The sequence below is a fragment of the Notamacropus eugenii genome, chromosome 5, assembly GCF_028372415.1.
Source record: "Notamacropus eugenii isolate mMacEug1 chromosome 5, mMacEug1.pri_v2, whole genome shotgun sequence".
Lineage (NCBI taxonomy): Eukaryota > Metazoa > Chordata > Mammalia > Diprotodontia > Macropodidae > Notamacropus > Notamacropus eugenii.
This window is the reverse complement of record NC_092876.1, coordinates 452,032,886-452,057,398: the sequence shown is the minus strand read 5'-3', so window position 1 is coordinate 452,057,398 and position 24,513 is coordinate 452,032,886. Positions and strand designations below refer to the sequence as shown.

Here is a 24,513-nt window from a genome sequence, read left to right as displayed (position 1 = left end):
TTATAAAAATACCTTAATTAGTAACTTGAGTTTTTGTCCCATTTACTGAAAACTTATAGTAACGTTTTCCTTTATCCTAAATCAAGTTAATGGGAAGGAAGAGTTTTTGAAAAGTTTTTACTTATCTTTTCCCATCCCATTTACCTCCTTTTGGACAAAGGTACTGCTCTGTTATCTTTTCTGCTGTCTTTGAATGTCAGACATAAAAAAGTCGTAGAGAGACATTCCTCTCAAGAAGCACTGCCAAAAAATATAGCACTGACCTTGGCTCAGGACTTGAAGGTTGGCCAACTTATTTAACTCTTCTGCACTGTTATGCGTTTATTAGCCATTGGCAAATTAATAAGCGGTGTAGTTGTGCAGAACCTTGAAGCTGAAGGAAAATGTATCTTTTATCTAAATTAAAAGTAATTATTTTAAGTTAATTTGGACAAACAGCAGATGTTTTGCATTTTTTTAAAAATCCAAACAAAGCAGTCTTTGGAAGCAAGTGAGAAGCAAAGGCAGACACAGATCAGCAATACTTTGCTAAATCCTTGACTTTTGCTTCATTACAGCTGTAAATAAGATAGTTAATTGCATGGAGGCTTGACGACTTGCAGATGGGCTAACTGTGGAAGAGCGGATGTCAAGCTTTAAAATCTCTTCCACCTGGAATTGCTTCGTGTTGGGGGAGGGGAGGGACACCAGATTGAATCTGAAAAGCACAGATTCTTTTTTTTACCATCAATAACATGGTGGGAGGGTAGTGAGGTAGAGAGAAATAAGGGAAACCCCAATAAATATTTACGTGAGTGATAGGGCTTACTATCTATGTAAAAAGAAGGGAAATACCCAAACATTTCCAACTGCTAATAATTAACTTTTATAAAATTTTTAGTTTGAAAATTTGAAGAAATTTTAGTATCCATTTCTAAAAATAGATGATATTCCTTTGTGGTGTAATGCTCTCCTCTCAAAAATAAACTAAAGAACATGCATGATCACCGACTAATGTCATGTGAATTATTAGGACAACTTTACATGTGACCCTCACGAGGGCAGATTTGCAGGTATTGATCCATATCCCTGGAAAGGATATTTATTTCTGATAAAAAGACATGGTTGGTTTGTTGGAGAAAATTGATTTTTGCCATAGATTCTACTAGATTATTTTTATTCAACATCATTTGCTGAAGGAGGAATATGACACATGAAAAACAATTTTTAATCAACTTATTTCATGACAGTGATGATAAGAAAAGGGAAATGTGTCTGAAGAAGCCCTGGAGGGAGAGACATGTTCAGAAAATGAGCTGGAAAAACAGCCAATAAAATGAATGAATGGTGTTGAGCAATGGGATGGTATACAGTTTCTTTAAATATAAATCCTTGCATACTTTTGCAGTAACTTCCTGTGTGCTTGTCTGTTTTTACTTCCTTTTTCTTCTTTGTAGGGAACCCAGATAGAACCCAGCTTGTTTCGTTGCTGTAATATAGATTGTGATGCTTCACCTATAACCTTTACCAACCAGCTGGCCAATAAACTAATCCTGGATATCAGGCGCTGCATTAAAAAGTACTACAATGTAAGTATTCATCATGAGCTCTTGTGTGTGTGTGTGAAGTTTGTTATACATGTAGAGATATATATATGTGTGTGTGTGTGTGTGTGTGTGTGTATACACATACACAAGTACATGCGTATATCCACACAGAAAGCTGTAGGATGTCTGTTCTTTTCAAAGTTCGTATTCATAGTTTTGTGTTTGTTTTTTTTTTGAAATGCAGAATTTTGAAAAGAATTGTTGCAAATCCTTAGGAAAGGGGCTTCTCAAAATGTTCAACAGCTCTGTTAGAAAAGATTTGGGTTTCTCTGTTGGAAGAACATCAATTTCATGAAAGAAAAATTAGTTTTCTTAAAACCTTGGACTTCTGCTTTGAGTAAAAAAGAAAAATACAGTTAGGAAACACTTCAGTCTTTGAAATAAGGACCATTTAGTCTTGAGTTGAGAAAAAGTCAGCATTACGTATAGGCCTTTGAATAAATAACAGCCCAGAATCTCATGTTGCCATCTAGTAAGCTGATCTGTAATGCTTTTTGTTTATACAATAGTCCAAAACATTTTAAATGGGATTTATTTGGAGGAAGTCAAAGGAGACATCTTCAGAATGTAAGTGTTGGGAAGTCCTTACTAGAAAATGGCAGAAATTGCTTATAGTCAGCAGACAGCTCTTCTTTAACTATAGAGAAAAATAAAACCTTTTCATGATAAAGGTTTCATATAAATAAGTTTTTTTCTTTATCAAGACTTAACAGAAGCAAACCTTCTCCTTAGTTTTGCCTTTTTTATCCTTAGCTGTTGATCATTCAAAGTGTGGCATAGCACATAGAGGGTTGGCCTTAAAATTAGGAAGATCTGAATTCAAGGTCCATGTCTGACACCTACGGTGCCTTTTTGACCCTTCATATCTCAGTGCTGTAAGCATTGTGTAGACCAAAGGTTCCAGTGAAGGGCCTGACTGGCATGGTCCCCTGCCTGAGAGTTCCCTACGTTGGTGCAGTAGTCGCTCTCATCCCTGTCTTTAGCACTTTTGGTTATTTACAGGTTTGATTGTTCTTTTAAAGAGTTAAGGGTCATATTACTTAGAAGTTAACTTTACCTTATCATTTAAAAAGAAAATTTTATGGCAAGACATTGAAAAAATGTTAAATTTATTATGTAACTTTTATTTAAGTTTTAGCCAGTATAAAGCACTCTCCTTTACCTCCCAATTTTAAAAGTACTGCTCCTCATCACTGTAAAGTAGCATGCCCTGTGTCTTTGATCTGGACAGAGAAAAAACAGCTATCGGATTAGGATTCTGGGTTAGTCATTTGTATTTTCTAAACATTGAAGTCAATTTTTCCCTTTTAACATTAATTAAGTCTAAAGATGTAATGAAATTGAAGATGTTTCAGTGCTCAATCCTGTATCCCTTATTCTGTTGTGAACAGGATAGAAGGAAAATTATTTAAGATGGAGGTATCTCATACGCAGCCTGCTGGCTGCCTGCAGCCCACAACGCTCCTGAGTGCAGCCAAGCCAGATTAAATACAGTGAAGTTTCTAAGTTAAAATGCAGCCCCCAGGGTTCCTTTTCTACAGTGTAGTGGCTCCATCTTTTTTTTTAGTTTGATGCCACTGATCCAAGGAACCACATTTCCTATTTTGCTATTCAACGCATAGATTTTTAGACTTTTGTTTCTTCCAGAGTTAATTAGATCTAAATTTTACAACTATCTAGTGATGGACCCTACCAAGCAAGAGAAAATTATCTTGTCTTATGTAAAAAATGTTGAATCCTCTGTCTATGTTTAGAATATTACAGTCTTCTTCAGTGAATTTTATGGAGCAGCAATTTTTGGAGAAATTTCTTTTCTAATGAAAAGAACATTTGGACAAATTGAGTTAGAGTTGTTTGATCTTTTATAACAAAGTCTGCAACAAATGGAGGATTCTTTGCTAATCCAGGACCAATTTCCTGTTTGGTTTTTAAAACACGTAACCTAGATTAAAAGAACTAGCTCCGTCCCATAGCTTAAGATTTCTAGAGCACTTGCTACAACGTTATTATCCAAGCCAAGACAGCTTAGCAGCTCAGGCCCTTCTTTTGGGAATTGTTTTTCCTTGTCTCTTTCTGTGAGCTATCCCTCTACTGCAGTTCAGGGTTGAACTGAAATTCCTTGTAGGGTTAAGAAGACAGCAGCTCTCTGAAGTTGGTGCCTGCTTCCTGGTGTTCGCCTTGTGTTGTAGTGATGGAGTGTAGTAAAGACTTCTGTCTGTGTTGCCTTCGGAACGGAGAGGTGCTCCATTGCTCTCCAGGTTTTGTATTTGAATGGGAAAGGCAATCTGAGTGTTTTTTCTTGGCGGGCACTCTGTTCTCCTTCTATTCTATGGGCATTTTTTAAATTCATGGGTACCTCTTTACGTTGGTGCTTCTCATCTCCACATCCAATCTTTAATGAATTTCTATGTCATCTGTTTCTGTTTCTCCATTTAATACCTGATAGGTTCTGTGCTTTCTGTAATAGGTTCCAAAATATCAGCTACATGCACACTTAGATGGAACATGCTACCCTTCTACTTAGGGTCTTCTTGGAATGTTGGATTGAACCTTGGAAGGCATTTAATCCAACTTCCCACTCAGACATTTTCTTTGCAACTCTGTCAGATTATCCATTAGTGCAGTAGGGTTGTGAAAGGTGGTGCTGTGGGTAGAACACTGGCTTTGGAGTCAGGAAGACCTGAGTTCAAATTTGTCCTCAGATACTTACTAGTTGTTAGACCCTGGACAAGTCACTTAACCCTGTTTGCCTCAGTTTCCTCATCTGAAAAATGAGATGGAGAAGGAAATGGCAAACCACTCCAGGATCTCTCCCAAGAAAGAGTCAGACACAAGTAATCAAATAAGCAACAACAATAGTTGATGAAAATAATCCTTCCTGATTATCTCTTCTCATGGAGGATGGAAAATATAAGTAAGCAAAAGACCGAAGTACCCAAATCTTATTTGAGGTATTAATTTTAATGTGGTCTCTTAGATTTTTAGAAAACTGCTGTCAAGGATTCGTGTATGAACTTCATATTTTACTTAACTACTCCCTGGCCTATGGAGGATGTGTTGATCAGTTTTTTTTCCCCAGTGGCTAAATATTAACAATAACAAAGATAACCAGAAATAACCAGTTTTCAGTGATAGAAAGTTGACCTTCATGTGTCAGTCACTATTCTAGATACAACTCTAAAACAGTCCTTGCCCTTAAGGGGAAGGTACAACGTGTACATAGGTGGGTGTGTATGTGTGTGTGTGTGTATACGTATACGTGAACATACATACAGATTGCTGAGGGTTGGAGGGAGGGGACATCGGAAAGTGATGCCATGACTTGCAAGTGAATTGGGTTTAAGTGAAGGAGGCTGTGCAAAGTCACTAGCTTCACTTTCTCCTCTGGAGCCATCTGGATCCGGTGGCAAGATAGAGATCAGGACGTCTGGAGGTGGTGGAGACCTTGGCCTTTTTCCCAGGTCTTAGTTGGACTTGAGGCAATGCTCATTCAGTGATTAACGCTAAGTAAGAACTGAGGCAAAGAAAGACTTCTTTTACCTAGTCCAAAAAAAAAAAAAATCGATCTGGGAGGGGAAGACCTTCAGGGGATCTGCCCACAGTGAGAGCAGTTACTGTTTATACCCACTCTGTGCCATCAGGGCCCAAACACTGACCTAGTGAGGCTGGAACTGGTACCTTTAATCAATGAGAGCCAGAATCGTCCTTACAAAAGATGTCCATCCTGTAAACCAGCCTCCCTTCCTTTCTTTCTTCCTTGGTTCCATCTTTTTTAGAATCAGTTCTTTGCTTTAGGAAAATCAGTGTGACAGCGATGGAGAGTACAGGTTGGAGAGAGGAGACTGGAGTCAAGACGAATTAAGAGGCTGTTTTAGCAGTGCAAGTGATGTGATGAAGGGCTAAACTGATAGAAATTATAATCCTCATTTATTGTAGTGCTTTGAGGTTCTTCATATATTAATATGAAGCATTAGCATTCCTTATTAAAATTGTTTTTAGAGGAGAGAAGGGAAGAAATGTAGATATCACCCGATAACAGCAGATTTCTTTCATTACTATGTTAAGAGCCTACCCAGTGTGTCATTCCGTAGTAATGGGAACACAGTATACTTTGCCAACAGATTGCTATCATGAAGTTGTAACATTTTTTCTAGAGTCTAAATGTAATATAAATAAGTATAAGTGAAAAGCAGTGGCACAAAGTGCCATGTGATTGACTTAGCTATAAAAGCTAATTACTGAAAGTTTTCAACTATTTTGATATTAGGATTGTATTTCTCTAAACGGAACTGTTTCATTTTTGTCTTTTGTCTTTTTGTCATGCTCAGCCCAGTACTGGGCACATAGTAGGTACTTAAGTACTTATTAATTGATTGACCCAAAAGCTGTTTTGGATTTCACAGCCCTCTGCACACTTGCACTTTCCCTTCTCGTCTTATCAACATAAAACAATCAGAATTTAAATGAGAAAGAAAAGACCTTTAGGAATTTTAGAGAATGACTGAGAGAAGCATTTTCAGCAGATTCAGCATTTTTTGAAGGCCTGAAGTCAAAGTGAAGGCCAGCTCAGAATCTGTAGCAAGCCCCTGAACATTGCCTGGAACCAAGTGTGGTGTAGAGGAGCTAGTTAAGAAAGAAAGACAGAATAGCTCTGAAGGTGTACTGTAGGTATAGAAATCAATATATCTTAAGTATCTTATTGTATTCACTCCCTTTTATACATGCCAGGTGAATATAGTACTTCATCTCACATTTATTTAAGACTCTTAATTCTCCATTTCTCATTGTTTTTTAGCATATACATAAAAAACCATTGTGTATTAATATTTTTGTTAAATGGCATTCTCCTTCTATCAAAAATTATTTATAGTACCCCTGGAATTTTCGGCGCAGTGCTTTTGTCCTGTGCTGGCCTTTGTTGATCCCATCATGTAGTTAAGTATGAACTGATATTTGCAAAAATCATGACAAGCCAGTTTAAAAATTACATCACTAAGCTTTCACAGTGTTTTTTCAGGATTCATTTTGTACAGTGAAAATTGATCTATAATCCCTCCTCCCTTTAAATTCTGCTGTAGAAGAGCAAATAGACACACAAAAAGAGAGAAACACTAGCTAATCTAAATTGGGAAATGAAGAAGGCTTTTTTTAAGCATGAAAATTTCATCATCTTGTCAGCTGGCAGAATGCCTGCTGTGTGGATTCACAAAGGCTAAGAATTACACTTTCATGAAATTTTCCTCACTAACTGCCCTGGTTAATTTGAAAGATAACCCACTGTTCTAATTCATTCCTCATTTGGGCGGTGCAGGTTTTATCTTTGATCTGACAAAGCATTTGTGTTAATCGTTTTGGCCCTCTACTAGACACTCTTGGGATTGTGCTTTTACAATAAATGTGTCTGTGATAGCTCTTTAGTCTATTATACTTACAATAGATCCATAGAACTGGTAATTAATTCTGTACTGCTTTGGAAATGGGAAGAATAGGTGTAGCTCTGTCAAGTGCTGCTGGGAAGTTTGTTTAGCTGGTTCATTTTTGAAGTGTTCCCCTCAGCCGTCCATGAAGCATCCACAGAAGAGGGAGGCTTAGATTTAAATGCTTGTCTACTCGGACTACTTGCTGATAAATGGATAATCTGACCCTCTTGCTACCTGGGTGGGGGCAGGGAAGGGTAGAGTGTGTCATTTACTTGATCACCAAGTACTAGCCGCCATAATGTACATTCAGGGCTCATTGAAATAAAGACCCAGTTGTTTCTAAAGGTGGAGACTCTGTGAAATAAAGTGGCAAGAGCAAAACAAAATAATCCCAATTTAAGCCCCTCTAATAGATATACAAAGCTAAGCTTCTCTAATGGATTCCTTGGCATATGTGATCTGCGTTTCTGGTCACTCTCAGTGCCTTGTTACTCCTGGCGACTTATGAAGGAGAGTTACTTAAAAGGCTGAAGTCTTTCCATTCCAGTGTCACTTTAAAAGGCCTGAGAAGAGATGGGCATGCCTCATTTTCAGAAAATTGTGAACTCTGCGTAAAGTAGGTGCTTAATGACGACCGATTGGATGATGTCATAGGGCCATAAATGGTATCTTTTGTCTTAGAATGCCACCAGGAAGGAAGAAAAGGAAATAACAGGCAAGAAGCCAGTCATTTGTTCCAGCTTGAAATGCAGCCCCCTTTGTAACATCTCCGTGTTGTGCAGTTGTAGAGGGTTTGTTTAAGGTGATCATTGAGGATGGAGATCCCACCATCTGCTTGTGCACATCTTTGTGCAGCCTCTCCTAGCACAGTCCAAACTAGGAAGTGCTTCATTAATATTGATTGATTTGATTAATCACAAGTTCAAAATATAAAAATATGGTCTTAACATTCTTCATGTTGTTGGCAGAGTTCAAAATGGTACGAAACGTTTTGAGACACAGAAGCCTTTTGTGTTTGATATATAGATAACATTTTATTAACCAGCATTGGATTACTCTTTGTTTTTATGTTGTAGGTTATCTTCATATGTTAGTATGCATTGAAAATAAGGGACTCTTGGCATCTGCAGATATTAAATTTAGATGTAGACACGCTTCCTCTCTTCCCCCCTACACATGCATACCCACATGTGCACATATATGCACACATCCATGCACACGTGTGCACACACATGGACGTGTATGCAAGTTCTAAAAAAGGAAGAGTACTAATGTTAAAGAAATCTCCTGGAGTAGAACTGCGTCTCTTGTCCTGTGCTACTTGCCCAACCCTTACGCCCCGTCGCACCCTTTCCCCATCCTTAGGTGAACTATTACTCTCATCTTAGCCTTTTTGTTTTGTGCCCCGTGAATATGGTATTGCAGCAGGAGACTAGCACCACGTAAGTGGGGAAGCGCTAGCTTTTAGGAACATTACCTGTTATTCGATAACTGTGTCCTGTTGAGCTGCAAACATTCAGTGTTCATTCGCTCTCAGACTTTCTCGAATCTTGTCTGTGATGAGGCGGGCTGGTGGAGTTTAGGTTATAGGTTATAATATATAATAGCACCATCAACACATTAGTTAAGATGGCTTTAAATAAGCTTTTCAGTGTAGCTCTTGGAATTATTTTCTGGCTTCTGCATTTATATTTAAAACATTTTAAAAGAATAAATTGGTTTTTTCCCCTGTAAAGACTCTTAACAGCATAATTATAAGTGGTACAAAAGAGTGCAGAGAAGCAGTAGATACCTACACCACCCATCCAGTATCTCGGGAAGCAGGTTCATAGCTCAGTACTGTTTCATATAGTGTAATTTCTTTTAAGATTCCTAAAAGGAGTCCTAAAACCACATGCAAAATGAATGAATCAGGAAGCATTTATTTTTGCTAATAATTCTGATTCTGCTAGTAAAGAACTTTTTCATATGGAAACTAAGCATTAGTAGACAGCTCCATTTGAAAAAGATATATCCCATTAACATAATAGAATATTACTGTGCTATAAGAAACAATATAGTAAATGCAAAGAAGCTGGGATCCAGTGTGAAATGAACACAACCAGATAGCCAGTAGCCACAATGATTATAAAAGCTTAAATGGAAATTTTAAAAAACTGAAACTTGAGTGTTATGAAATGATACTGACCAGACTTGCTCTGAAGGGAGAGTTATAAATGTCTCCCTGTCTTCTTTTGCTTAGGCTGCAGGCTGTGGGTGCAGCAAGCCTTGGCAGTGTGTCTGTCTCTCTGTACTTCCCCCCCAACTCCTTTTTCTTATTCTTTGTTGTAAAGGAAGGCTGTCAGGGGGAGAAAGGATCTTGGGGAGTATGCATTGGGAAATGTAGAAGTTAAAGCAAAAAATACCAATAAAGTTTGTTTTAAAGAAGAAAAAAAGAACTTCTAACATGATTGGTTAGTTACTGAAAAATTAAATCTGGTTGTACTGTTAAATGGCTTACTTCAAAAAGCCAGATATGTCAGACTGAGATATGTAGCTCTTAAATGTGCAACAGTTTAGTGCTTCTCCTTGTAATATTCTCTGGCGTATGATTTTTTACTATGATAAAACTGTTATAACTAAGTTTTCCATCATATTGGTCTTTGTGTACCATAGGTTAAATCATGATTTGTAAAATATAACAAATACAGAGTGCAAAAGGAACTTTAAATACGATAGCCCTGTGAAGGTTACTACTATCTATCTACGGAGGCAAATTGTGCCAATTGCAATTTACTTGAATTCCTTATCTTATATGGTAGCATGATAGCTCCTCCAATAAGACTGGCCCCAATGCCTCACTGTATTTTTCAAAGGCTGTGCCTGCAAAGTGTGCGTTCTCTTAGATCCTATAAAGGAAGATAGTTTCAAATAAAGACACTACCAGGTGATGCTTTTTCTCAGACATAGATGTTCATAAAAATCAGCTATTAAGGTGTTACAGGTGTTTGACTCTATGATGGTGGAGAGTATCCCATGAAATTGAAGCTCTGTGAAGCACTGAAGCAAGTATTTTTGTAACATTTCTGTTTTTAGTATGACATTTAATCATAAAAACCCTGTCCTGCATGGGTAATTTCAGGACTTGGTGAAAAACCAGAGGAACTATCTAGAACTAGGTGGCACAGTGGATAGAATGCTGGGCCTGGCGTCAGGAGAAATTTGAGTTCAAGTGTGGCCTCAGCGACTTACTCAGTGTTTGATTTACAAGTCACTCTATTTGCCTTACTTTCTTCAGCCTGAAAAGGGGGATAATAATGACATCAGCTAGGGTTGTTGGGAAGATCAAATGAGATCATATGTGTAAAAGTGCCTGGCACACAGTAAGCGCTGTATAAATGCTAATGGTTTTTGTTGCTGTTATGATGATACCCCTAGGGAATCCCTGGAATATCCTAATTTCAGAATAGGGCAGATTCCAAATGAAGATCATACCATCCCTTCATGAACTGAGATTCATTATCCCACTTCGACTCTGAGGCCCATGAACTCTAACCACTAGATCGGGGTGAAGAACCTGCAGCCTCAAGGCCACACTTGACCTTCTAGGTCCTCAGGTGTGGCCCTTTGCCTGAATCCAAACTTTACAGAACAAACCTCCTTCATAGAAGGATTGGTTCCGTAAAACTTGGACTCCCCCAAAAGGCCACACCCAAGGGCCTAGAAGGTCACAGGTTCCCCACCCCTGCCCTCGGTGGACCTTTACAGCTGCAGTAGAAGGACGTAGGACTTTAACGCTCAGAGATTCCAATAGTAGGAAAGAACTGGTTCTGCTCCAGGTAGTCAGTTTTCAATAAGTCAGAGGTAAACCAACATCCAGCCATCAAATTCTGCCACAGTCTCCTTTCTAGTCCCAATGTCTCAGGTTCCCCTCTGCCCTCTTGGCCTCCTGCCTCTGAGGACTTGCCTTTTCCTGGCTCCCAGAACTTTACTTTGATGATTTATTTCTAACTTTTAAGCTTTTTGCTTGTACAAGAATCTTGCCTGCTCTCGTTTTCAGTTGGCTATTCCATTATGGCCCTAAGCGTTGTACCACAAAATGGACATACTTGGTGAAGTACATAGAACAGGTGGTGTGCAGGTTTGGAACAGAGAGAAGAGAATGATTAACATGTCAAGTATTATAAAAATGACTTAACCTTGAGCAAGGCAGTTGTAGAAGAGAAGCCGTCCTTTCACTGATACTTACCACTTCACTCCATGCAGCATTCTTCCTGACTTTAAGACTACTCTTTCACCCTGTGGCCTCCCCAGCTAGATGGAGTAGTCTCAATGAGCTTTGGCTTGACCTGCCGTGATTTGGTTTCTACTTTGCCCCCAGAAGGGGGTAACCACTGATACACATTATCATCTTTTTCCAACCCATGGCTTGGGACCTAGCATTTACAAGACAGATTCAAAGCTTCTGGGATCATTTCCAGACTTATATTTTCAAATTCTAATGTGTCCTTGAGTTTGTTTCACTACCTAGCAGAGGATCTACAATGGTTCTTGAATAAGTGCACATTTCTCAGAGACCTCTGTTCCAAGGACTTGATCCAGCCTGGTCTGAGGTGACCTTTGTGTGTCCTGCATGGTGGGTGACACTCCACCTTGTATATATCCCCGTTGAATAAAAATTCTCTCTCTCTCACATCATAGTATCACAAGTGGCTCTTGCCCTTCACCTTATTCTCAAAATTCGATGGAACAAAAGCATTCGGCACTGTGATTATAACCGATGCTAAGCTGTAAAACTAGGTGAGGTGGAATGTTGTGATCAGCAGTTACGTAGAAGACATGAATTCACTGGTTTTTAAAAATGAAATTTTAGTATAAATTTAATTGCACGATATGATAATGCTTAATCACTTAAATAATCTAATCAAAACAAATAGAAATTATTGCACAAAATGAGAAATACAAGCCTATAACATCTAAATAAATTCCTTGCGTTTTGATTTTTTAAAAATATGAACTTTAATGAAAATTATTTGTACTATATCCTTTTCCAGTTTTTTCTCTATCTGTATGTATAAAAAGGGTTTTTTGGTTATTTTGAAAATGTAATCATAACTCATGTTTATGTGTTTTCTATTTCTTAGGTCCACGTCATTTCACGTCTTTTTTTTTTGTATTCTTCATATTTGTCTTGTTTAGTAGTTTGATAATACTTTTTTAGTATTCCATATTTTCATTCGAGTATTCTCCCATCATTGGATATTATAGGATGTTTCCATTATGTTTTTCTTACTTTCCTTTTCTTTCTTCCCCTTAAATAAGATCTTAGATTTTGTCAGTTTTCTCATACAATTTCCTCATACTGGTAAGGTAACATTGGGGTGCTTTTTTTAATGCTACAGAATACTACAGGAATACTGCAGTGTTGTGTCAACTGTCCCAAAACAAGTGGATAAAAACAGAAAACTGCACCAAAAAATAAGAATTTTTCCTTTTGGTCTGACTTCTCCACGTGTGTATTCAGGGAAGACTGGACTTGAAGCCTATCTCCTGTCATCCTGACTAATAAAGTGAAAAACTAAACCAGAACGGATTTCACTTCAAGAAATGCACAAAGCTATCCATATTCTGTGGCAGACATAAAAGAAAGAGAATTGTAGGCTATTCAGTTTGACTGGAAGTTATTTGTCACAATTACTGTGTAGAAATGTGCTTATTTCTGGTATATATGTATGAAAACTTAGATATTTCTACCCAAGTTTGGAAAAGTGTTTGTAGTATCTCTGACCTAGTAAAGTAGAATTAAAAGATATTTCTGCCTGAGAGAAAACTAGGCTGCTTGCCTTTCAGACTCGTACATATAAAATTACTTCTCCTCAAAACCTCAGATTTCTGTTGGCTAAACCAGACTTTCTCCAAGTACAAGGAACATTATGATTTTTGTGTTGCTTAGTGTAAATAGAAAATTATTTTACATTTCAAAAGATCTGGGTGCTTAGATTACCTTTTAGAGGCCTTCAGTGAATATTCGTTCTTCTGAAGGACCTAGTTAGTAAGATGAAGATAAGCATGTTACTTTTCAGTTATGCCCAATGTTATTCCTTTATTTATTGTAAGTAGCACATAAGTAGAAGTCCCCCTGCTGGTCTGCTTTCTCAGATGCAGAAAGAGGTCACCTGGTGGCCCAAGGAGAACCCTGGATGCTCTCACACAGTCACTAGACTTCTCTGCCCCTGTCTCTGTTTTTTCATCTGCAAGATGAGGTTTGACTAGCTGACCTAAAGTCTTCTCCAAATCTAAATCTATGATCTTATGCTCTAGCAGTCAAGATCCTCTTTCCCTCCATCCAAGCTTCATTTTGTCCATATGGATTGACTTTATCCAAGAAGTCTTATGTGCCCGAGGAGCTTTTGTAGACTTTTGGATCATCTTAGTGACTTAATATGCCATAGGCTGGCAGATGCTAAGTATCCATTGTGAGGGTGGCAACTAAAGAGAGACGAGCAGGAGAGTGAAGTGAAGAATGCATTCTCTATTCAGTTTCTTAAATATTTTATGTTAGGCTGGAAGTGAAAAGATGAAAACACCTCCTCCTTACAGATAGCAAGCCCAACATGGCTCTTTTTTTTGTTCCTCAGCCTGACAACCTGTCCATGAGAGGAGTCATTGTTCCTTGGGTCCGCCTCTTCCTCCATGTGATCCCTCCCTATCAGCCTCATCTCTTCATCTGTAAAATAAAGAGATTGGGCCTGGATTTTCTTTTAAGCCTCCCTCCAGCTTTTAATTCTATGGTTATTTTCTTAGACTTCCTTTTTAAAATATTTCCTCTCCCCCTCTTCCTCCATCCCCCACTATTTCACCATTACTGATTTAACTGAACAAAAATATGTGCAAGGCAAGGTACGGTGGGCAATATAAAAATAAGGTATCTAGAACCCCCTCCTACCAAGAAGATGGACCGCCTCTCAGAAGTATTCTGAAGGGGCTTCAGTTTCTTGGATAAAAAGATTGCATTAGGTTTGTGTACCAGTTAAAGATATGTAAGGCAATTTCCTCACACCCACCTTATGAGGTCGTTAAGGAATTATCCCTTTGTTGCAGATGGGGAAATCCGGAGGTATTCAGTAACTTGACTATAACTAAGATGTAGATGACATCTGAACCAAGTTCTCCTGCCTCAAGTCTAGTGCTTGATGGTCGTGGAAGAATTAAAGAAGGTTAAAGCATGCAGGCTCACTGAGGTCTCAGGGGGGAAATACTCTACCAGAATTTCATTTCTAATTTCCATAGATATCAACAGTAATTAAATTCAGTAAATATTTATTAAGTATCTACGATGTGCCGGGGACTAGCAGAAGGCATTGCTAATATTTGGAGAAAGTTATAGCAAAAAATGAAAACAGTTGATGTTTAGAAACTTTGGGCTCTTTATTCACCTGACTAGTAAAATTTCTCCTCCTTTTGGACTCGTGGACTTCCATAGTGTTGGAGCTGGACGAGCACTGATGTGTTTTAGGTCTTTGAATCATTAATGGAAGGCAGGTCCGGAACTTAAGAGATCTTGCCAAGGTATTGTTGTAATGAATGAAAGAAGCCTTCAGACACTTAGTTGGAAGGACATGGATCTCAACCTTAAGTATAATAAGACTGAGGGAATTTGTCACGAAAAAGACAATAGCAGAGTAAGCATCCTTCATTTGTTTTTTCAAGTTTTTAACATCTTAAATCAAGTATTCATTAAAAGATTAATAACTGAAGAGTACTTTGCTATGGAGCTAAAATGGTACTATGTTAAGTTGCTAAAAAACTCAGAAATAATTGTCAGATTCTTAGAGAAGTCCTTCTTTGATTTGGTAGATAGTCTTTTGCCTTTTGCTCTCTTCTTTCTCCCCAACTTCCTGACAAGAATTAACATGAAGAATTTTGAATGTTCCATACTGAGAATTTAGTATAATAAATGAAATTTTATTGATAGGATCGTTGAAGAAACCTCAGAGATCAGAGATTATCTCGACATTCATGTACAGATGAGAAAACAAGGAAAAGAGAGGGTAAATGACTTTCCTAAGTAGATAATAGGGATAAAGCTGGGATTTGAAACCAGGTCCTCTGGCTCGTTACCTAATATTTTCACTCTGCCATGCTGCTACTTAAGACAATGGGCCTTTATTTCAGGTCGAAGCTTAGATTCCCAGAAAGCACTACAGTTTCTCAAGGCTCATCTGCTTCATCCTCTCTCCTTCATTCAGGTCTTGGTTCAGCTCATCATCTGTCCTTAGTGGTCGTCCAACATCTGTGAACTTGATGAGTTCTTCATCCAACTCCATTCCATAGTCTGGATGATAGACATCTTTCATCTCATACTTTTTCATATGTGTTTAGTTAGGCTAAACACCTCTGTGTGATGCAGCTTAGGATAATTGGATAGAACACTGGACATGCAGTGAAAAAGACCTGTATTTAAATGCCACTTGAGATGCTTATTGGCTGCAGGACCTTGAGCAAGTCACATACCTTTCCTCAGCCTTAGTTTTCTGCTCTGTCTGGCCTGGAGTCAGGAAAGTCTGCGTTCAAAACTCACTTCAGATGCTTACTAGCTGTGTGATGCTGGCCGAGTCACTTAACCTCTGACTGCCTTGGTTTCTTCAGCTGTAAAATGGGAATTGTGATAGCAACCATAGTCCCTCCCTCCCTGAGTTGTGAGGGTCAGATGAGAAAATACGGTAAATACTGTGCTCAGCCCTGTGCCAGGCACAGGATGGGCAGCTAATAAATGCTTACTGTCTTTCTTCTTGCACGCTTCATCTGTAAAATGGGAATAATAATTCCTAGTGCACTTCTCAGGATTGTTGTGAGAATTAAGTGATATTCACATGTGTATGTTTGTATGTGTATGCGTGTGTGTACATACACACACACACACACACACAGAGTCCTAAAGCGCTGTATAAGAGTCAGCTAATTTTTATTTCATTTCGGAGGCTTGGCAGTGTTGTAGAATTTGACGTTATCAGCACAGTATCATGTGCAAACTGCAGGATCTTACCCTTTATTTACTAGTTAGAAAGGCAGCATGGTTTAGTGGATAGAACACCTGGCTTGAAGTCATGGAGCCCTCTCAGTGATTTACCTCCCACTTTCCTCCTGGACAGAGTCATTTAACCTCAGTTCCCTGATCTGTAAAGTGGAATAATAGCAGCGGCTCCCTGTTGTTTTCAGCATCAGGTGTTAGTTTGCAAACCTCGAAGTGCTGTAAAAGTTTGAGCTGTTACGTCTAGAGACTCTCCTCCCTTTTCTGTTTGGAGTCCTTGTAACTGTATCTTATGTGAAAGTGACATGCATCTCCTTGTATGCTTTATGTCCGTTATTCTTCTGGTTGTGGCTGAGTGGCTGCAGCTCATGGAATGCTGGTATTTGAATAATTCAAGTTGTGGGTCACCCAGAGACTTAATTTCCAAAGAATTGTTGGGTGGTCTCTTGAGCCCCAGATGGGATGTACCTTTTACAGGGAACTCTTTTAAGTACATGTACGTTGTTTTTGAAACTATATCTAGGAAAATAAAATATTTATTCACTGTAAAGTTACCTTAATTTTGTGAATTCCTTTTGGAATAAGGTAGTAATGATCTGTTTGAACCCCTCCACTTCTAGTCAGTGAGTAGGCATTTTTCTCAGGACCTACTATGTATTTGCCAGACACTTCAGAGCGCTGGAATACAAAGTAAGGGGAAATAAGTTTCTGCCCTCAAGAAGTTTACAATCTGATTCAAGAGAAAACTTGTCAATAACTGGCTAACCCAAGACAAATACATAAAGACAGGTCATCTGGGAAAGAAGCCAGCTCAGTGTGAGGGAGTGGGGCTGAGAGTGGGGGTGATAGGCGAGAGAGGAACATCAGGGAATGTGGGACTTAAGCTGGATCTTGAGGGAAGCTAGGGAATTGATGAGAGGGCAGACTCTTCCAGGCAAGGACAGAGGCCTTGGGAGTGCAAGGGTGATTTTTTCTAAAGTGTAGGTTTGACTCTGTCACCACCTTGGTAGATGAGGCCTAGTAGAATGTTGTCTGTGTGTCATTTAATGTTTTTAGAACCTGTCTCTTCCCACCTTTCTAGTCTTTGTATTTTTAGTTCCTTCTGTTTTCTCTACCATCCAAATACAATGGCTTACTTTCACTTTCTTTAGTATGACTTCATGAAGCTAGTCAAAGGATCCTGGAAAGAGACCTTCGATGAAAGTTAAGAGCCATGTGCTCAAGTACTGACTCTGTGACCCTCCCTCTGACGAGTTAGCTAACCCTCTGGGCCTCCATTTCATAATTTCGTAAATGAAAAGTTTAAAACTAGATGTCTTCAGACATTTCTTATAACTCTAAATGTATGGTAGTATGAGAGGTTTGCTCACACGCTTGGAAAATGAAAGGGTTGGACCACATTGTTCCCTTCTAGTTCTGACATTCTATGATTTTGTTAATCTGTGAGAATGTTTCTTTGTGGGGCAAAAATAGTCCCTAAAATGCATTTTTACAAACTTAATTGGGCCTGTTTTGTAATCATAGCCCTAGAATGGTGGAAGTCTTGGGTATCGCCTCCAGACGTAAAGTGCTTGCTGTGTTCTGTGAGTACAGCATTTGGAATTTGTTCTCATAGGTCAAGATTTCTCTTTAATTATTTACCCTCAGTTTGATGCCTCTATACCAGTCTAGCCTCTGAGAAAAGAATTAATTTTGACCGAATATATCAGAACATACTTGATTAGAATGTTTGGATCTCGGTCCTGTATAAGTACGTGAATGTAAAGAGAATGGGGGTTATATATTCAGCCTCCGTTCTGTTCATATGTACCTATGTGAGCACGGCTATAAGTATATTCCGAAATGAGAAAAAATGGGAATTTAAAAATCTGTATGAGGACAAAAGTACCCAGAAATAATTTTCTCTAAGTTCCAGGGTGAAGAGAGAGGAAAAGAAACTGAACGTCTCTGAAATATTTCTCTTCTATATTAAACTCTATATTGGACCAATAGTTCTAAAAGTAGAGATGGCTTTTATCCTTTTTCAGTTTTAAGGTATATGGCAGACATTTGCTAATTGGCAGATAATTTGCTGTCCATTCAGTCTTTTTTTCCTCAGTTGTATACGCAGTAGAAGGAAGACTTTTGTGTGCATCTTTGTGATATCATTTTTAGGACTCTACCTTCTAGCAGTTTCAGATTATCAGCCAGGTGGGGGTTTTACAGCATTTACAGAACTTGTAAAGGCTTTTAAAAACTCGATAGTTGCTACTGCCATCATTTCCACAATGGCTGTCACCACCACATTCTGGAGTCTCATTCTGTTAGCAACACCACCATTCTCACCTATGGAAAAGTGCTTAGATCTGAACACGACTGGCAGCTCATCAGCACCCATCACCAAGGATGAAAGGATCCGAATAAATCGCTAGGTCAGAGTCTCCCACAGGCTTGTGAATCTAATACAGGTATTGAAATGGCAGCTATAATCCTTTATTATCAATGACAGAAGACAGTGGTGTGGGGAACTTCATAAGCAGAATTGCATAGAGAAAATGTAGCTACGTTCTTTTACCTGAAGTCCTTAGGAGTTCTGATACAGAGTTGTAAGAAGTCAAGGGGAGGTTTGTGTATTTGGCCGCTAGTTGTTGGCCAACTTTCAGGTTACTCTTCACTCTCCCTTTTCCCCTTGAGTTGTATCTTCTGTGGCTACTTGGTGGAATTTACAAAAAAATAGAATTGTTCTATTCATGGAATAATTTCCTTTATAAAGAATATGAATTAAATCTTAAAAATGTGACCTGAATTAAGCTTGCATGAATTTTTTTTAATTGTGTGCTTACTAGGGACCAAACGCTGTATTAAGTACTAAGGATACAAATAGAGAATTGAGACATTCTCGGCTTTTAGGGAGTTGATTTTCTGACTGAGAGAGATGACAACACACACCCTCTAGTGCCTAGCGGGGTTGGGACCAGTAGTGCCAGTGACAGATTTTTGGTCAGAGGAATTTCATATACGGTCGTTTTCCGTCATGGAATTTTCATTTTTATCGGAGGTAAGAAATAGTTGTCTTTTTAAAATAGGTAAGTTAATGTTTAGAAGCCACATAAAATGGAGATTATGCCATTTGCAATTCATGGGATCCAAGGATCCTAAATACTAAAGAGCTTCCTATCCACACTGTTAGGCAACAAATATAGATAGATGTTTAGGTAACGTATGGTCAAGACATTGATTCAGTTCATCATATATGTAAGAAGTGATTTCCTTAAGTTACATAATGACATTGGCCCACTTGACTTCAATGCCTAACGCTTGCCATATGTAACTTGGAAGGAATGAAATAGGATAATTTATACAGCTGGTTTACTGACTCTGTAGAGAAGTAAGAATAACCCTTACTAAATGAGAGAAATTAACAATCAATCAGTCGGTAAATATTTATTAAGCACCTGTTCTGTGCCAAGAACGGTGCTGATTGATGCAGATATAAAAAGGCAAAAGACCGTCTGTTCCCTCAAGGAGCTGACAATCTGATGGGGGAGACAGCATGCGAACAAATATACACAAAGCAAACTGTGTACAGCATAAAAACAATGAGTAGGAAGGCACTCGAACTGATTGGTTTTTTTTCAGTTGTGTCTAACTCTTCATGACTCACTCCATTTTGGGATTTTCTTGACAAAAGTACTTGGAGTGGTTTGCCATTTTCTTCTCCAGCTCATTTTATAGATGAGGGATTGAGGCAAATGGGTTTAAGTGACTTGCCCAGGATCATACATCAGATGAATGTCTGAGGCCAGATTTGAACTCATGAAGATGTCTTCCTGATTCCAAGTTCAGTGCTCCATCTGCTGCACCACATAGACTACCCTGCTAGAATTGATAAGGGTAGGGAAAGATGGGATTTTAATTGGAACTCAAAAGAAGCCAGGGAATTCAGTAGTTGGAGTTGAGGAGAGGGAGCTTTTTAGGCATAGTGAACAGAGAAAATGCATGGAGCCATGGAACAACTCAGATATGAGTTTCACTGAATGAAAGTGTGCCTGGTAGAGAGTAAGGTATAATATGACTGGAAAGGTAGGAGCGGGGGTAGGTTACGAAGGACATTTGGTATTTGATCCTAGAGGTGATATCTGTTAGTAACACGGAGCTTCAGTTTCTAAGACCTGGACACCCTGAGAGGAGGCAGCAGCAATATTTTATTAGCTGTAAGTAGCATCTCAAAAGAAGAAAATCTTTCTTAAGTTCATTCGTTCTTACCTTTTACTTGAAAGGCTTACACTTTCCTTGTAGAAAAATAAGCGTGTTTTCTCTCCATACTCTTGAGCAGAAAATTCAGTAGTGATTTTTTTTAAATTCAGAAACCATGACCCAAAGTGACATTCCTTGCCCACCAGCTGAACGCAGAGACTCCTCCCATACTAATCTGAATTCTGGCGTTGCTTCACTCATCTGAGTCTTCCCGTATGATAACCAGTGCAACTCTTACCCTCTAAACATTTTGTACATTTATTTACCGTGATAATGCTAATAAATACGTTCTCTCAAAGATTCTAGAATTCCCCAGAATGTTACAGATTTCAGCTATTCCACTCCTGCTCCCCCATGGAAACTCCAGTACAAATCCTTCATCAAGGTTACTGCAGGGGGGCCACCCAACATGTTGGAGGCCTGCCTGGCTTCTCCCAGCATCACTCAGTGACCACTGGAGTGGTCTTGCTATCCACCTGTCACTCTTTACTCTCTTCACATGAACAGTTCATCTTCCCTTTCTAAATAATACCAAATCTCCTATGAGCATGGTGCAGTGGAAAGAAAGCTGTCAAAATCTAGCACCAGGATGCCTGAATTCGCATCCCGCCTCTGCTGCTTAGTACTTGGGATTCTGTCCTCAGCTTCCTCATCTGTAAAATAAAAACATTGGACCAGATTCAGCTTTGGTGAGGACAGTGAGGGAGAAGTGGAGGGCTCTTTTCAGAAGCATTTTTTATTAGTTTGTTACCTGCATGATTAACGGAATGACTTTTATTTCTTGCCCTCATTGCTTTCTTATTCCTTCACCAAAGAAGCCAAGTCAAATTTTCCAATGTCTGCAGAAGGCTAGTAGCGGGTCATGTGTTTCTCTTAAGATCCTTCGAAAATGAAACTTTCCCACTCAAAACCTGGTGACACTGCCCCTGTCCTTGTTGAGGAACCGGGAAAGTCAGTCTTGTGTTGGCTTTTACTGTTACAGTCGTTATCTCATCTTCAAGTGCTTTGAATGTTTTTGTGACTAGACTGGATGTAAGCTTTCTGAGGGTGTATACTAGGTCTTCACAGTAAATAAAACCCTCTGTATTAACTAATACAGCACCATACCCATTACTCAGTCAGGGCTGTTAGTGAAATTAAATTTTTGTGGAAAACCAGGTTTATTAGAAACAACTGATTTTCTATCTCCAATAACAAATATGTGGATTGCAAAAAGAGTTAACGTTCCTTTTCAGCTGAACATCTGCCTGATTCTTTATTGAGACTCAGGTGGGGGTGGCAGCTGGGGAGATATTAGACTATTAGTATGGGAATTAGTGTTTCACTTTCATCCTGTCTTTATGTTGAAATAGCTTTAAATGTTAAATAGTTACTACTGAGAAACAAAAAAGAAATTTCAGCCGTTTAAAAAAAATGTCTGATGAGTGCTTTGGAAGCATATGTGTTTACCTGAAGATATATTTAATGTCCTAACGCAGATTCTTCCAAGTTGTTTTACCAAGAAACCCAGTTTGATGGAATCAGATTTGAAGCACTGCCAACAAAAGTTTGTATAGTATTTATCCAAATGGTCTTTTAAAGATTAATTTTTTTTCCAACTGTGCAGTGAAATATTTGGAGTAAAGGTCATTGAAAAAAATTTATTTTTGGTATAGTTTTAAAAGCTGTGTTCTAGACAGTGGGGAAGAAGTCAGGCTTCCTGGTTGTGCGTTTTGTTAAAAGTCAAGAAACACTGTTTTTCTTTTAAAATAGACGATCAAAACAAGCCGTTTGAAGAGATGAATTTAAGACAGCAAAATTCTTGGATCTTAAGTTATATCAAAGAAGTACTGTACCATGGGCCAGAAAATGTGTATTAGCGATGGTTCGGTTAATGACAGCAAAAGCCAAATAAATACTCCAAAGTAAAAGACAAATTCATACGACAGGACGTTTGGCAAGTGTGGAGCATCCCACCTGAGGATTCTCACTAAAGCTGTATTGAGTTCCTCCTATAATTAGGCAGGTAATTTTTATATCACCTTTATGAGTTTTCTAATTGGTTTCTTTTGATAGGAGTCTTTGTTTAGGCTGTTATTGGCAGTATTAATGATGAGCGAGCAGGGAGGATTCCTCATTCATTTGGGTGGGAAATAAACAACGTTGTAATGCCTTGTTTGGTCTTGGTTACACGAAGCCTACCTTCACAATGGGTTTCATTTTTTTATTGGCAGAGAAAGGGAAGTTGTGCAAGATTCCACTTTTTCTTGTAGAATTACTTTTTGGGTGGGATAACAAATGGAATATGAAGAGTAGATCCCGTCTCCTTTTATCCTTTCAAAATTATTTTTTAAAACTTAGTCGCTGTGTGTTCAGAAACAAGATACTGTTAAAGGCACCAGATTGCAGAAGTCGTGGCACATTTTTAGAGAGCCTTGGGGCCGTCCTTTGATGTATAATTGCTTTTACATCAGTCACAAGAGAAAGACAAGAATGCGCTTTCCTTGAACTTAACAGTTTGGGCAATTTTCTATAATCCAGTAAATACAAATTGTAGCTTGATTATCCATCTACGTCTGTCAAGCAGATTTTAATGGATGAATGAATGAGTCAAATCTATGCATGGAAATATACAAATGTGCAAAATATGGGTCTAATTACCAGGCTGCTGAATTTACACAAGGTCAGGTAAACAAGGCACCAGTGTAATGATTATTAATTGTTAATAATGCCTTTGGGGAAACATTCACATTTTCTCTCTGAATACCTAACAGTTTTGCCTTTCTAGTCATCTGAAATGCTATGAAATTTTCAACTATTTTTTTCAGGTGCTTAGGAGGGGAGAGGAGGGGAGGGGAGGGGAACGGAACACTATTTCCAAAAGTTCTCTTTTTTGGCCTTCCCTCCGTGATTGTTTATTAATTCTTTTGATGCGAAAAGCAAAATGAAACCTTTTTAGAAGGGTACTACTAATCACAGTTTAAGCAGGATGGTGAAAAAATTAATGCTCTGTGATCCACACAAACATACACACAGAGCAGAATAGAAATGTCTTTTCGTGAAGAAGGAGAGAATGCCCCCTCCCCATCCATCCTCCACTGTCTTTTCGAAGATAATCGACCTTCAAAAACACAAAACCAAGGTGGTAATAAAGAAAAGGGAATCAAAGGAGGCTTTTTTCCCCTCTATTTACCATGGTAAGTCAATGTTTGACTCTATCTTGTCGTCTATAAAATGAGTGTTAGTAGAAGAGTAATATCAATGAACGCTTTCTCTTAGGCATGGCCAAGGGCTGAAATAATTGAGGGAGTACTTGCGGAGGTTTTTCTTAGTTCACTAACTCTGATCACTGCTCAGTTTGTGTAACTCGGCTGCCATTTTAGACTCCATGTATCTTGAAGATCTCCTTTTCTTAGCTTTGATCCCAAAGTCATGAAATGTAGAAACAACATGTTTTTCACAGGTCATTCAGCCTAATCCATTACTTGTAGGGAAAATTATCTTTATGCCCTTGCCTTGAATGCATTTAGAAAGCGTTTTGCATTAATGATGTCTCCCCAGCATCTCTTGGTTGTGAAACTGTACTCTTTTTACTCTTCTATCTGGAAGTTTATGTCCTCCCCTAATCCAAACTTTTCCTCCTTTAGATGTGAACCACTACCCCATGCTGTGCAGTTTGTTGCATTTATCATGCAATAAACATTTATCTTTTATTTTATTTTCAGTTATTTGAAAGCAACTATCATTTCTCATTTCCTTTTTTAAAAAGCTCTATACAGTTAAAGTTTTAATATTTTTTATTTTCTCAAATTTTATTTGCACATTTTATTGGAATTTTTACTCTTCTGAATGCTTTCTGTTTTAACCACATTTCTTAATGGGATCTTAAATCTAGAGCTGGAAGAGACCTTTGAGGCCATGGCATCCAACTCACTCATTTTCCCATTTGATGAAATTCAGGCCTAGGGAGTTAAAGATTTGAACCTAGGACTTCTGAATTCAAAGCCAACTGCATCTTCCATTGTGCTTTTTTTTTGCCTTAGTCCTTATTCTTTTTACGTGCAGCTGTAAGATAAATACGAGACCCATTTAGTTCCTTGCTCTGTTCTCAGTTACTTTGCATTTATTCTGTATTTAATGACATAGGTTCTTGTTCTTTTTTAAGACTTGCGTCTTAAGTTCCTGGCGAGTTGAAATTGTTCCATTCTTTGTATTTATGTTCCTAGCACTCAACACTGTGCCTGGAACGTAGCAGATACTTAAGAAATGCTGGTTGATGAGG

At 38.4% G+C, this 24,513-nt stretch overlaps 1 protein-coding gene across 3 annotated transcripts in view; it reads left to right on the top strand.

Moving 5' to 3' along the window:
* POLA1 (DNA polymerase alpha 1, catalytic subunit) overlaps positions 1-24,513 on the top strand; it is a 327,051-nt gene that overhangs the window by 147,058 nt on the left and 155,480 nt on the right. For all 3 annotated transcript variants that reach the window (XR_011968249.1, XM_072615233.1, XM_072615234.1), the window contains one exon: positions 1,437-1,568. Coding sequence is in view for 2 of the 3 variants with exons in the window: in XM_072615233.1 (XP_072471334.1) it covers positions 1,437-1,568 (132 nt within the window). In the remaining variant the exon portion in view is untranslated. The remainder of the gene's footprint in view (positions 1-1,436; positions 1,569-24,513) is intronic.